Source organism: Rhinopithecus roxellana, chromosome 6, assembly GCF_007565055.1.
Source record: "Rhinopithecus roxellana isolate Shanxi Qingling chromosome 6, ASM756505v1, whole genome shotgun sequence".
Lineage (NCBI taxonomy): Eukaryota > Metazoa > Chordata > Mammalia > Primates > Cercopithecidae > Rhinopithecus > Rhinopithecus roxellana.
In genome coordinates, this window is record NC_044554.1 from 113,525,837 (window position 1) to 113,539,527 (window position 13,691).

At 43.9% G+C, this 13,691-nt stretch overlaps 1 protein-coding gene across 5 annotated transcripts in view; it reads left to right on the top strand.

Annotated features, from left to right (window-relative positions):
- The window catches only part of RBM33 (RNA binding motif protein 33), a 135,418-nt gene that overhangs the window by 78,447 nt on the left and 43,280 nt on the right, over positions 1-13,691 (top strand). For all 5 annotated transcript variants that reach the window (XM_030932067.1, XM_030932068.1, XM_030932069.1 and 2 more), the window contains exons 10-11: positions 12,687-12,819; positions 13,221-13,564. In XM_030932067.1, coding sequence (XP_030787927.1) covers positions 12,687-12,819; positions 13,221-13,564 — 477 coding nt within the window. The remainder of the gene's footprint in view (positions 1-12,686; positions 12,820-13,220; positions 13,565-13,691) is intronic.

Genomic DNA, 13,691 nt, shown 5'->3' on the forward strand with positions numbered 1-13,691 from the left:
ATTTGTATGAGAATTATATGAGAGAGAATAATAATTTCTTACCTTGGATTTTTAAAGGGATATAAAGAAAAGCAAAATTGAGCAATTATTTGAGAGGATTGAAGTAGCCTTTTCTCTCAAAAGGTAGAATTAATGTCATTACTGAAAGTTCTGTTAAGTGAGGTATTCACAGCTCATGACAGTTTTAAAATAATTTTGTATTTGGTAGAGGGAATTGATCATGTAGTACCCTTGTTCCCTTGAAATGATAGAAGTTAATAAAGGAATGACCACATCAACAGAACCTCTTATGAATGTCAGATTTTGGAACCATGATTTATATGGCATTGCTTGGAGATAAATTTGTTTTAGCAGAATCAGTGTAGTATGATGGATAAAGCACTTAGTAAACCAAGAGTGTGAAAATGTGGGTTCTTGTCATCTTAGTTGTCATTCATTGGTGATGTAAACTTAGTTAATTCACTTTTAACTCTGTAAACCTGAGTTTCTTTATCTCATAGAGGAAAAGTGACTTGTCTGCCAGGTTCTTGGAGCAGTATTTATGTCAGCTACAATATAATAAACTGGCTATAATATTTGACTGAGTCAGGATGTGAATGAGGCTGCATTTGACAGAAAACTTAGTTAACAGTGACTGTTTTATTTTTTGCATAAAAAGGAAAAAGCTTTTATTGTTTATGTATAGCAGCTCTATCAGGGACTCGTGTTTTTTTCCATCTACCCATCACCTAATGCATTTGTCTGTATTCCAGGCCAAAAGAAGAGGAGGGCAAGGGCAGAAGGTACAGGCCAGCTGAGGTGTCCCCCAGGGAGCTCCCTGCCACCCATCCTCCAGCTGACAACTGCTCCTGTTGGCCAGAGTCTAGCCAAATGTCACCCTCCTTCTAAGTTGGAATATGTAGTTTTTATCTGGGCAGTGTTGTCCTGAATAAAATTAGGGCTCTATTACTAAGGAATAAGTGATAATTTGTGCTAGGTAAGCAGTTAAGCAGTCTTTTCCGTGTGGCTGACATGTTCGTCGGAATTGAAGTTGTGTAATTAGAGGAAAAGAGAAAAGTGCCACTTGTGTTCAAAACAAACAGAAAACAGGAAAAGTGACACTGTGCGTTTCAGGAGACCCGCTATTTGTCAAACTTCTGTTTCAGAAAAGCAATAGTGTTAATAGTCAATGAGCAGCTTTTGAGATCTTAAAGCTTAAAAGTTAAACAATTTATTTGAATATTTAAACTCTCAAGTTCTATGAGAGCAGTGGCAAGCCACAGATCTGCCCGGGTGAGCTCTCCCTTGTGTCCAGTAGCATCTGACATTGCCAGAAAGGTAACCGTCCACCCCTGCTTTTTTTTCTGAGACAGCATTCATTCTGTAGCTCAGGCTGGAATGCAGTGGTGTGATTGCACCTCACTGCAGCCTCAGCTTCCCGGGCTCAGGGGATCCTCTCACCACAGCCTCAAGTAGCTGGGACTACAGGTGTCTCCCACCATGCCTGGCTAATTTGTTTTTGTACTTTTTGTAGAGATTGGGTGTCACCATGTTGCCTGGGCTAGTCTCGAGCTCCTGGGCTCAAGCGTTGGCCCACCTTAGGGTCCCAAAGTGCTAGGATTATAGGCGTGAGGCACTGTCCCCAGCTGAGGCAGCCCTTTTCACTCTGGTTTATTTCATGGATCAGTCATTGAATGTTTTTTTCTGAGAGGTGTCTTGTATTATCTGCCCTCTTTTCTTATCCTGCTGCCACTTGACTGATATGCGGGCATTTGTCAATCTTGGAAAATGGGCCGTCATGACTTCATCCTGATTGGACTAGATTTATCTACCATTCAGGTGCTCTCTTTCCCTGGGCCAGCCTCCCCACCTATAAAGGTCAGTGTGTACTTCAGGTTCTTTGGATCCTGTGTACTTGGTGACATAATGTTACTCCCCCCTCACTGCCCTTCACCCAGCTGCTTCAGGAGTCAGCACCCTGCCTGTAGCATGTACAGACTCCAGGCTACACTTGCAAATCCTTCTTTTCCTGTTCTTGCTCTATTTAACTAACTTCCAAGGTCAGAAATTGCCTTGTTTACTCACCCTGAGTAAATGGTTTCTTTCTACATCTTAGATAGCGTCTTTGGTCTTACCTCTTTAATGCAGGTCTTGTAGATTGGTCACATGAGTACTGATAATTTCTTTTACTTATTAAAGCCTACCATGGAATTTCCATGGCTATCTGACTTTTGACTTCATGTAGTACTTACTGGTTTTCTTGCCTCTGAAACACACATAGACTTGCACAATTATACTTACATATGTGATGATAAAACATATGATTAGGGACTGATCAGGGAATGTGAGAAAAATCCCTCCCCATTTGCTGTTCATGCCAAGGAATCCCCAGTGTGCTCTGCAGGTAGGCAGCCTGGGTTTGAATTCAAGTTCTGCCACTTTCTAACCTTGTCCTAAGTGGGGGTTATTTAAATGGTCAGAAGATTTCTGTGAGCAGAATACCTACCTTGTAGGGTTGTGATAAGGATTAAATGAGACAGCATGTGTATTAGTCTGTTTTCATACTGCTATAAAGAACTACCCAAGACTGGGTAATTTATAAAGAAAAAAGGTTTAATTGACTCACAGTTCCGCATGGCTGGAGAGGCCTCAGGAAGCTTACAATCATGACAGGAGGCAAAGGGGAAGCAAGCACCTTCTTCACATGGTGGCAGGAGAGAGAGCAAAGTGGGGAAGTGCCACTTTTAAACCATCAGATCTTGTGAAAACTCATATACCATCATGAGAACAGCGTGGGGGAAACTGCCCTCGTGATCTAGTCCCCACCCACCAGGTCCCTCCCTCCACCTGTGGGGGTTACGGGTGGAGATGAGATGTGGGTGGGGATGCAGAGCCAAACCCTATTAGCATGGAACTGCTGGCCTCCCGCCAGTGACCATCACTCTTCTCCCAGCTGCAGGGGGAAGAAGCCAGTCAGCATGGTCCTCTCATTCGTTAACAGTATTACATAGAATACGAGTTAAAATGATTTCTTATCGGCCAGATGTAGTGACTCACACCTGTAAACCCAGTGCTTTAGGAGGCCAAGGCGGGAGGATCCCTCGAGGCCAGGAGTTTCAGACTAGCCTGGGTAACACAGCGAGACCCCATCTCTACAAAAAATTTAAAAATCAGCCAGATGTGGTGGCTCATGCCTGTAGTCCTGGGCTCTCTGGAGGCTGAGGCAAGAGGATCACTTGAGCCCAGGAGTTTGAGGATGCAGTGAGCTATGATCGTGCCGCTACACTCCAGTCTGGGTGGCAGAGCAAGGCTCTGTCTCTTAAAAAAAAAAAAAAAAAAAAAAAAAAAATTCTGTCATATATGTAAGAACTCAGTTCTGTTAATTTTTCTGTCTCTAAACCAGTGATCACCCCAGATCTTGGCTTCTCTTTGGTCCTAGTGCATGTATGTGTTTCACATCTGCTCAGCTCAAAAGCCTCAGGCAGTTCATTGCCCAAGGTCTAGGTCAGTACATCCTAACCTTTGTTCCTTCCTTCCTTCCTTCAGCCATTCAGCACCTCTCCCGTGTTTTGTGGGCAGCTGGTGTTACAGCGTGGTGCAGTACTTCCAGGTGGAGAATGTGGGGCTCGGGGGATACCTTGCTATTACAAACAGGCATTTCATTCATCCATTACATATTTATAACTGCCTGCGTGCCAGGCACTGGGCCAAGCATGGAAACACATTGATGTATAAGGCAGGCCTGGTCTCAGCTCTCGTACCCGACAGTTGAAGGGCAGAGAGAAGTGGGAGTGGTTTGGAGAGATTCAAGAGACAAAGTTTCTAGGACTTGCTGGTACTTTATGAGGGATTTCTGATTTGATCTCAGAAATAAGAATGCAAACGGAATCTGGACTGATTTGGTTTTTACCCTGTTTGGAAACATGGAAATATTACAGAAGACATGGACATATTTCAGAAGCTGTATATTATATTTACAATCTGTCTACAAAAACTGCTGCTGTCTACAAAAACATGTAAAAATGATAACGACATGTATGATGAACTTTTGTTATTTGCTAGATACTGTCCTAAGGACTTTCCTGCCCCTGTGAGGTGGGTACTATTGTTATCACTGTTTCGTAGGTGAGCGAACTGAGGCCCAGACAGATTCAGTCATGAGCTCAAGGCTGTAGCTGGTAAGTGGCTGGGATGGAGACAGGGCTGGGAGAGCTGTCAGGTTAGATGATGAGTGCTGCTTCTCCACCTGGGCACCTGCAGGATCGCTGGAAGTTAGAATAAAGTTCTGCTTGAACATTAGTGATGGATTTTAAAGGCTTTTATTTTCCACTGAGTGTGGAAAAACTATCATGAGAGAGAGAGAATTTTGGGGGCTTTGTTATGTATCAGTAACATTTAAATACCAGTGACTGTGCATTTAGACAGCATGTAAATAGTTAAAGGAAAGAGTTCTGGGAAGAGATGAAAATCACAACGTTAAAGTTCCAGGGAAATCTTCCAGGGAATCTGATAGTGCTTAGAGACCTAAGAAGTAAAGTACCTAGTTCTCAGGTGGCTTGGAATTTTTATGGAAAACTAGGTTTGTGGACTAAACTCTTTGAGTTTATTCTTCTAATTCAGTAACTCTTTTCTTTTGGAAGAAGGATGAAAGGGCTAAAGACGGAGTCCTTTTCCCTGATCACAGCCTGTGGCAAAGTAAAAAAGCGAACCTTGGTTGACTCTCTGCTCAGGGTGGAGTGGAGGCCAGTCTACTTTCTTTTTTTTTTTTTGAGACGGAGTCTTGCTCTGCCGCCCAGGCTGGAGTGCAGTGGCCGGATCTCAGCTCACTGCAAGCTCCGCCTCCCGGGTTCACGCCATTCTCCTGTCTCAGCCTCCCGAGTAGCTGGGACTACAGGCGCCCACCTCGTCGCCCGGCTAGTTTTTTGTATTTTTTAGTAGAGACGGGGTTTCACCGTATTAGCCAGGATGGTCTCGATCTCCTGACCTCATGATCCGCCCGTCTCGGCCTTCCAAAGTGCTGGGATTACAGGCTTGAGCCACCGCGCCCGGCCGGCCAGTCTACTTTCCCAGTTACGTTTTGCCTTAGCTATAATGAGAAAAATCTGTCTTTTTGAGGACTTGAAATTAACTGCCTGATGGAGGGTGGGAAAAAGGGTTTATAAAGAGCCCTGCTGCAGCAGCTGCATGGCCGGTGCTGTGGTGCCCACCTTATCCAAGGGGCGTGTACTGCAAGTCCCCCCAGTAGAGACCATGATTTTTCCTGTACATGCATACCTAGGATGAAGTTTAATTTACAAATTAGGCACAATAAGCCGGGCGCGGTGGCTCAAGCCTGTAATCCCAGCACTTTGGGAGGCTGAGACGGGCGGATCACGAGGTCAGGAGATCAAGACCATCCTGGCTAATACGGTGAAACCCTGTCTCTACTTAAAAATACAAAAAACTAGCCGGGCGACGAGGCGGGCGCCTGTAGTCCCAGCTACTTGGGAGGCTGAGGCAGGAGAATGGCGTGAACCCGGGAGGCGGAGCTTGCAGTGAGCTGAGATCCGGCCACTGCACTCCAGCCCAGTCTGGGTGGCAGAGCAAGACTCCGTCTCAAAAAAAAAAAAAAAAAAAAAAAAAAAAAAAAAAAAAAAAAAACAGGCACAATAAGAGATGAACAACAATAGCTAATCATACAATAAAACAGTTACTACTCTTGCATTTTGGAGCCATTATTAAGTAATATATGAGTTACTTGAATGCAAGCTCTGCAGTACTGTGACAATCAATCTGATAACCAAGACGTTGACCAAGTGACTAATGGGCTAGCATGCAGGGTGTGTCTTCAGCATGGATCCTCTGGACAAGGGTATGATTTCATTCCCCTGGGTGGACGGAGCAGGATGGCAAGAGATTTGGTCATGCTACTCAGAAGGGTGTACAGTGTACAGCTTATGAATTGTTTATTTCTGGAATTTTCCATTTTATATTTTCAGATTTCAATTGATGGTGTGTAACTCAACCCCAGAAAATGAAACTGTGGATAAGTGAGGACCTCTGTACTATTGAGGATGCGACTTGTGGCACTAAGATAATATCATGGAACTTAGAAGAAATACAGAATTTTCTAAGAAATAGCGTTTTCCAGTTCTAAGCCCAGTAAGAAAAGCCATAATAAATATTAGGGATTCACCTATTAAATAATGAAGATTGAAAGATCAGGACCTCTTTCAGCTTGTTCTAATTATAGGCAAAATTTAAAGAGAACTGGCACTTCCCTGGCATGAGAGCTGAGTGACAAAAGGCCAGCTACAGAAGCAGCCCTTCCTTCTGCACCTGGGGAGGAGCTCTGCCTGCTGCTGGGTGGTCCTGTGGGAACAGTGCACCCTGCAGCTGCACACCTGGCAACTGGCACACCAGAAAGGGGTGAAGGGGAAACTGAGCCGAGATCGGAGAGAGTGGAAGTGCATAATTACCTGTCATTGTGAGTGACTGATACATCAGGCTTTGCTTTACTCTTTGTTAAGATTGGCAAATTAATTGTAAATTGATTAAAAATGTTCACGCCCAGTGATGCTGATTTCCAGCTGTTAATACAATAAAAATGTGTTTAAGGGTTAAGTGGAAATAGCCCCAAAGGACTCTACCGCTTTCTCTGAAAGTACATTTTACTGTTCCCGTTCTTTCTGGCACCTCCCGATGTCTGCTTTTTTGCCAGCTCATTAGCATAGTAGTGACTGATAGAGCTAATGAGTTACGAGCCCTGAAGTGTGCTGACTGTAGTTAGGGCTGACGGCCTGTCAGCACGTCGGTGGCCGACTTTCACCTTCTGTTCTACTTCAGCATACTGTTCCTATCTTTTAAATGAAAAATCTGACCAAATGTATAATAGAGTGAGAATTTATGTTTATTTTTAACAAATAGACTGTTTCTAAAAATTAGCGGCAAGTCCATTACTCATGGTAGAAAGTGATGTTTAGATGCAGGTGGATGCAGAGAAGGGTGGGAAGGAGGTGCGGTGAGGATGCCGAGGGCCTTGCAGGCAGAGGGGACAGCTGTGTACTGGAATCACTAGAAGGTGCTCAGAGGTGTGAAATTATCCTGGGCAGTGAGAGAAGGGCGAAAAACTGCTGATTGACACTGATGAGCCAGTTAAAATAAAATAAAAGCTTTTAGTGATTCCAATTCATGGGATTCTTCATGTTCCAGCCTTTAGGAGCCCGGCCACAGGGGTAGAGGAGTCAGAGGCTTGGGTCCATCTGGGCCCTGTGTCAGGCGTCTCCTGATACAGGGAGGTGACCCGAGAGTGAAACAGGGACAGGAGAACGTAAAGGTTCTGCACCAAGGGTTACAAGAGAAGCCGTTTTCTGTAGTAATTTTGCATTTTGGCTGAGACAGAAATGTAAGAGTGAACATTTTTCAAGGAAATACCCTGTGATGGAAAGGGGAAGTGCGTAATGTGTAATGTGACGAGTGTCCGGTGTCCACCTTCTGAGTTGGGGGTACACTACCATTTTTATATCTAAGTTGGGGAAAAGTTGTAACCCAAATTTAGTAATTTTGATAAGATTTCTTATTATATGGGTTGAAATTCCCTCCACTGTGTTTTTATTATGTCATGAATAAAATGAACCCTTGCAGGAGCTTTAACTTGGTTTTCTTGAATATTGAAATCCCCGATGTGGTTGAGTGAACTTACAGAAAAATAAAAATTCTAAAATAGTGTTGTGACCTTGGACCAGTGATTTAATGTCATAAGTTTTAGTTTCCTCGCTGTGTGTTGATGAGTTCATGGGGCCCTGGTATCGACAGTGGTGACAGCGTCATACCCAGGAATTCCTGGACTCTGCCAGTGGACTGGGGGCCTGAGTTCCCTTCGGTCCTCATTCTAAAGTGGCTGCTTATAAAATGTTGGTTCTTGACTGGTCCATGTTGAATTCGCCATGGTTGTTTAAGTTCTGCAAGAATCCCTGCCGTTGTCAGTCACTGTATGGTAGGGAGCGTGTAGGAGCATTTGCTCAGCTATAAAAGGCTGTGAGTCCTGGCAAGTAGAAAGAATGGCCATTTGCATTGCTAGTACTTTCCTGTTTTGTCACCTAGAACCTGAGCCTTGATTTAGAACCCACTTCCCCAACTCTAACCCGTGCTGAGACTTTGTTCTTAGGTCTCCTAATCTGGCTCCCACTAGGCATCAAGACCTACCAGAAAAGTAAGAAAATGAACATTTAATTCAGTCCGTCTCTTTGTGAGCACCTCCCAGGTTCCAGACTTGGCAGATGGAGGCCCACACCTCATCCCGGCTGTTACTCGGGGCTCCTTCTCCCTGACCCACTCTTGCTGTCACCGGATGCCCAGTGTGTGCCTGGCTGCACTAGTGCCAGCCAGATTTACCAGTTTGTCTTTTAACTGGTCTGTAATTTCAAGAACATCAACAGACCCACTGTTGGTGAGTTGGCTTGGACTTTGAAGTTGCTCTAGTCCAGTTCGCTTTGAGATCGTGCCCAGCAGGCGGTGCTCCTCCTCCTGAGTGAGTGCTTCTGTGTGTTGAGGATGTGTTTATTGCTGGGAGAGTGTTAGAAACCTCCTCCCTCTGTTGAATCGAAATCAGCCCCATCCAAACTCTTATCTAGGTGGTTGGGCAAACCAACATCAAACCTACTTGTGGTTGATCTTGACTCAGTTACATGAAGAGAGCTATCATAACCACACTTAACATTGGAAATGGTTTTTCATAGTTTCCAGAGGTGTTACTAATTTCGTATTTGTAAGCTAAAATGTCATAAAATACCCATTTTTCATTTGAAGAGTTTACATTGAGTGATTTTTACTTTTCACAACTATTAGCTTGTTTCAGGCTGTGATCTTGTCTCTTTTTGGTGTCTCAGTGACATCATTTTCATCCATATGTTTTACATTTCTCAATGCAAATTCTTTTAATGAATCTTGCTGGTTCCTTTTGTGTTTATCTGTTTGAAACCCCTCCCGTGTGCCTCCTCCCCAGAAATAAGTGTAGTCAAGTGTGCATTGAACCAGCTTAAGGAAACAGGCTGAGTAATTGGAAAAGGATTTTTATTCAGGACCACCATTGCCAATTTGCGTGGGTTGGAAACAATGTGATCAGTCAAACCTCTCTGCATGCAGAGGCAGGCAGTTGTTTGTTTTATTCCGTGTCATTCTGAGAAGCATCATTTAAACGTTTTTTTGAAGTAATGCAGAACCTTGATTGCTAACTTATTGTCATTCAGAAAGTTTGGAAGATTATTTTAAGACATGTTTTGAAATGCTTGCACAGCTACTCCGCAACTTACGGTGGGTTACATCAGGATGAGGCCGCTGTAAGTTGCAGACATCGTAAGTTGGACCATTGTAAGTCAGGAACTGTCTGTATATGTCAGAATCGTGTTGATACACAAAAGTAGAGATGGAATACTAATGCTATACTTTATAAATAGAACATTTAAGTTACCCGGAGGAATACAATATTATTTTGGAGGAGATACATTCATGCTCACACCATGTGTTTCATTGACTTCAAACAAAAAATGAAAATATTTTAAAACGAGGAAAAAGCTTTGGCAGGGGGAGAAAGCAGGCAAGCTCATTGAAATTCCTCATGCAGATTTAGTGAGTAACAGTATGTAATGGCCTGTGCTATTAGAAGTATTTTTCTAGCATATTATTAGCAAAGTAAAGATATTAAATATTCAAGAATATTGGCCAGGTGTTGTGGCTCATGCCTGTAATCCAAGTACTTTAGGAGGCTGAGGTGGAAGAATTGTTTGAACCCAGGCGTTCGACACCAACCTGGGCAACGTAGCAAGTCCCTGCCTCTACAGAAAAACTAGCTGGATATGGTGGCATGCTCTGTAAGTCCTCGCTACTCAGGAGGCTAAGGTGGAAGGATCCCTAGAGCCCAGGAGTTTGAGGCTACAGTGAGCTGATTGCACCACTGCACTCCAGCTGGGTAACAGAGTGAGTCAGTCTCTCTCTCTCTCTCTCTCTCTCTCTCTCTCTCTCTCTCTCTCTCTCTCTCTCTCTCTCTCTCCCCCTCCCTCCCTCCCTGTCTCTCTCTCTCTCTCTCCCCCCCTCCCTCCCTCCCTGTCTCTCTCTCTCTCTCTCTCTCCCCCTCCCTCCCTGTCTCTGTCTCTCTGTCTCTCTGTCTCTCTCTCTCTCTCTCTCTCTCTCTCTCTCTCTCTCTCTCTCCCCCTCCCTCTCTCCCTCTCCCTCTCTCCCTCTCCCCCCTCCCTCCCTCCCTCCCTCCCTCCCTCTCTCCCTCTCTCTCTCTCCCCGCCTCCCTCCCTCCCTCTCTCCCTCTCTCTCTTTCAAAAAAAGAGATCCATATCGAAGTATCTTATCAGTGAATTTTCAAATTATCATTATGATAAAGTATACACATTTATTAGGGATAAAAGACCATGTATATGATATGTATTCTCACTTACAAATATATTCCTCAGTTACTGACTTTTAGTGGGTTCATTGTGTCTTAATTGATGTCTTTATCTAGAGAAGTGACACTCCCTAATGTCAGGCAATAGTATGGTATGGATTTCCTTGTTTCACCTAAAGTAATAAAAGCTATGAGAGTTTCAGCTTTGGACTTCCTGTTGTACATGTTTCAATAAGTGCCTAAAGTTTATGTTTTTATAAAGATGTAATATTTGTGTGTTAAACATTTCTTGGCCGGGCGCGGTGGCTCAAGCCTGTAGTCCCAGCACTTTGGGAGGCCGAGGCGGGCGGATCACAAGGTCAGGAGATCGAGACCATCCTGGCGAACACGGTGAAACCCCGTCTCTACTAAAAAGTACAAAAAACTAGCCGGGCGAGGTGGCGGGCGCCTGTAGTCCCAGCTACTCGGGAGGCTGAGGCAGGAGAATGGCGTGAACCCGGGAGGCGGAGATTGCAGTGAGCTGAGATCCGGCCACTGCACTCCAGCTTGGGCGACAGAGCGAGACTCCGTCTCAAAAAAAAACAAAAACAACAACAACAAAAAAAACCATTTCTTTAGTATTTTGTAGCCAACAATCTTAAGGGTTTATGGTGTTTATACTAGTGTTCATTTTGTCTGTTCTCTCAATGCCATGGGTAGAACAGACTTTTGCAGGGAGAAGGAAGGGAAATGCAGTGTGGAAGAGCATTTTCTTTCTTTTTTTTTTTTGAGACGGAGCCTGGCTGTGTTGCCCAGGCTGGAGTGCAGTGGCCGGATCTCAGCTCACTGCAAGCTCCGCCTCCCGGGTTCACGCCATTCTCCTGCCTCGGCCTCCCAAGTAGCTGGGACTACAGGCGCCCACCACCTCGCCCGGCCAGTTTTTTGTATTTTTTTTAGTAGAGACGGGGTTTCACCCTGTTAGCCAGGATGGTCTCGATCTCCTGACCTCATGATCCACCCGTCTCAGCCTCCCAAAATGCTGGGATTACAGGCTTGAGCCACCGTGCCCGGCCGAAAGAGCATTTTCAGTGCTAGAAAATGTTGCTTTTCGAGGGAATAGCGAATTAGTAATAAAATGACAGGCCAAGGCATTGAGATTGTAAGTTTGTGAGAAGAGTAATACTTAAAAGTTGTGAAATAATTGACTCAGTTTCAAAGAACAAGGTGCTATTAAATGAAAATTATTTTGATGATAGTTAATAGTTCATTCTTTTTGGAGCAGTGAAAAAGTGGTGAACATTTCTTTACCTTTATGCTGCTGCTTAGGTCAATACAGTGGTTTAAAAAATCTCCCTGAGTACCTGAAAGGCCAACTGAAAAATGAAGTAATTTTAATTTGTCTCTAAAGAGTTTTAGTAACATGTAGTTTTTGAAAAAAGTTAATCTGTAAGAATTTGCTTAAATTTTTTTATCCAAAGGACTCTGTACTGTTTTGTTTGTAATAATTTAGTTTCTTAAACATTTCACATTTTTCTGTTAAGTCAGGAATTGCTGATTGATTTTTTCTTTTAAAGTGAAGCAGTTTCGTAGCTGCAGCCTACAGTCGTGTTAAATAGCAAAGATTAGCATCTTTAAAAAGATAAATGTCATGACGGTGTTTTGGATTCATGGGAAAGAGGCTAATAATTGGATGGATTTCAATAAGCTTAAAAATAATATTCTTGTTTTACAATGACATTAAGACATTGACTTAATTTCTAGTAGCTGTGTTTTGATTTTTGATCATTTAGTATGGCAGAATCACCTGTTGTTGAACACTTCGTTTTCATGTTAATATGTGCTGTGTAAGGATGTTTTGGTGAATGGTGGACTGCATAGACAGCGGTATTTCCGTGAGATTATAATACTGTATTTTATTGTAACCTTTTCTAGGGTTGGGTATGTTTACATCCACAGATACTTAGCATTGTGTGACAGTTGCCTACAGTATTCGGTACAGTCATATGCTGCCCTGGTGTGTAGCCTTCAAGCTACTAGTGTGTACTATACAGGCTAGGTGTGTAGAAAGCTCTACCATCTCGGGGTGTGTGTGTGTGGTTACAATACACTCTGGTGTTCGCATGATGGAATCACCTAAGGATGCATGTCAGAATGTATCCTTAAGGATGCATGACTCTGTGTGTGTGTGTGTGTGTGTGTGTGTGTGTGTGTGTGTGTGTAGAAAGAGAAAGACAATGACTGTTAGGAGACACATTACTTGACATTTTCAAGGAAAACTTGGAACCAGGTCTATATTTCTGAAAATTACATACCATTTTTCTGTCCTTCTCCCTGTTTCTCTCTTGTTGTTCTTTAGGGCCCACCAGAATTTCCACAGCATACACCTGGACCTGTTCCCAACAGTTTCAGCCAGCCCCCACGACTCCCTCTCCAGGACCAGTGGAGAGCCCCACCCCCGCCTCAGGAGCGAGACCCTTTCTTCTTAGGAGGTACAGAAAGAGTGAGTGGTGTGGAGTAACAGCAGAAGCTGTGTTGGGTGATGTGCCCAAACACATTTCTTTTGTAAACTGAATTTAACTCCCAGTTGGAGATGTTGTTAGGAATGCCAGGTTTTTGTACATAGCAGTTCTGCCTATCATTTCAGGTGCTAAAATTGGATATTGTTGGTATCCAAAATGGGAGCATCTCATATAAAGGAGGAATTTATGTATAGAAAATGACAAATGAAGCAATCTAGAAATAAGAGGCGAAATCTGGAATTGTTTCCAAATATTCATAACCTGTCAACACTTGTGATTTTTGCCCACATTAGGATAGTGCTTCAGATTGCTTTTCTGAGCAGCACATGGTCTTTTTAACCTGAAGTTAATAATCTTGTGTTACCTTTCAGTTTCAGGTGAACCGAGATTCCCGAGCCATCTTTTTCTGGAACAGCGAAGTCCCCCTCCACCACCACCGCCTCCTACCCTTCTTAACAGTAGCCATCCTGTTCCTACTCAGAGTCCTCTACCATTCACTCAACCAGGACCAGCATTTAATCAGCAAGGACAGCAGCCAGTGTTCCCGAGAGAGCGGCCCGTACGACCCGCCCTGCAGCCTCCGGGTCCGGTGGGGATTCTGCACTTCAGCCAGCCTGGGTCGGCAAGCACACGGCCCTTCATTCCTCCTAGACAGCCGTTCCTGCCGGGCCCAGGACAGCCGTTCCTGCCCACACACGCGCAGCCCAACCTGCAGGTATGCGTCCTGAGCAAACCTCCAGGGAAAAAATGTGTAGCGTTGAGTCTTTGTGTTTCATAAAGTTAAACATTTTTATTTGAGCCTACTAATTTATGGTTATTTAAAGAATAAGGGTATTAGTCTT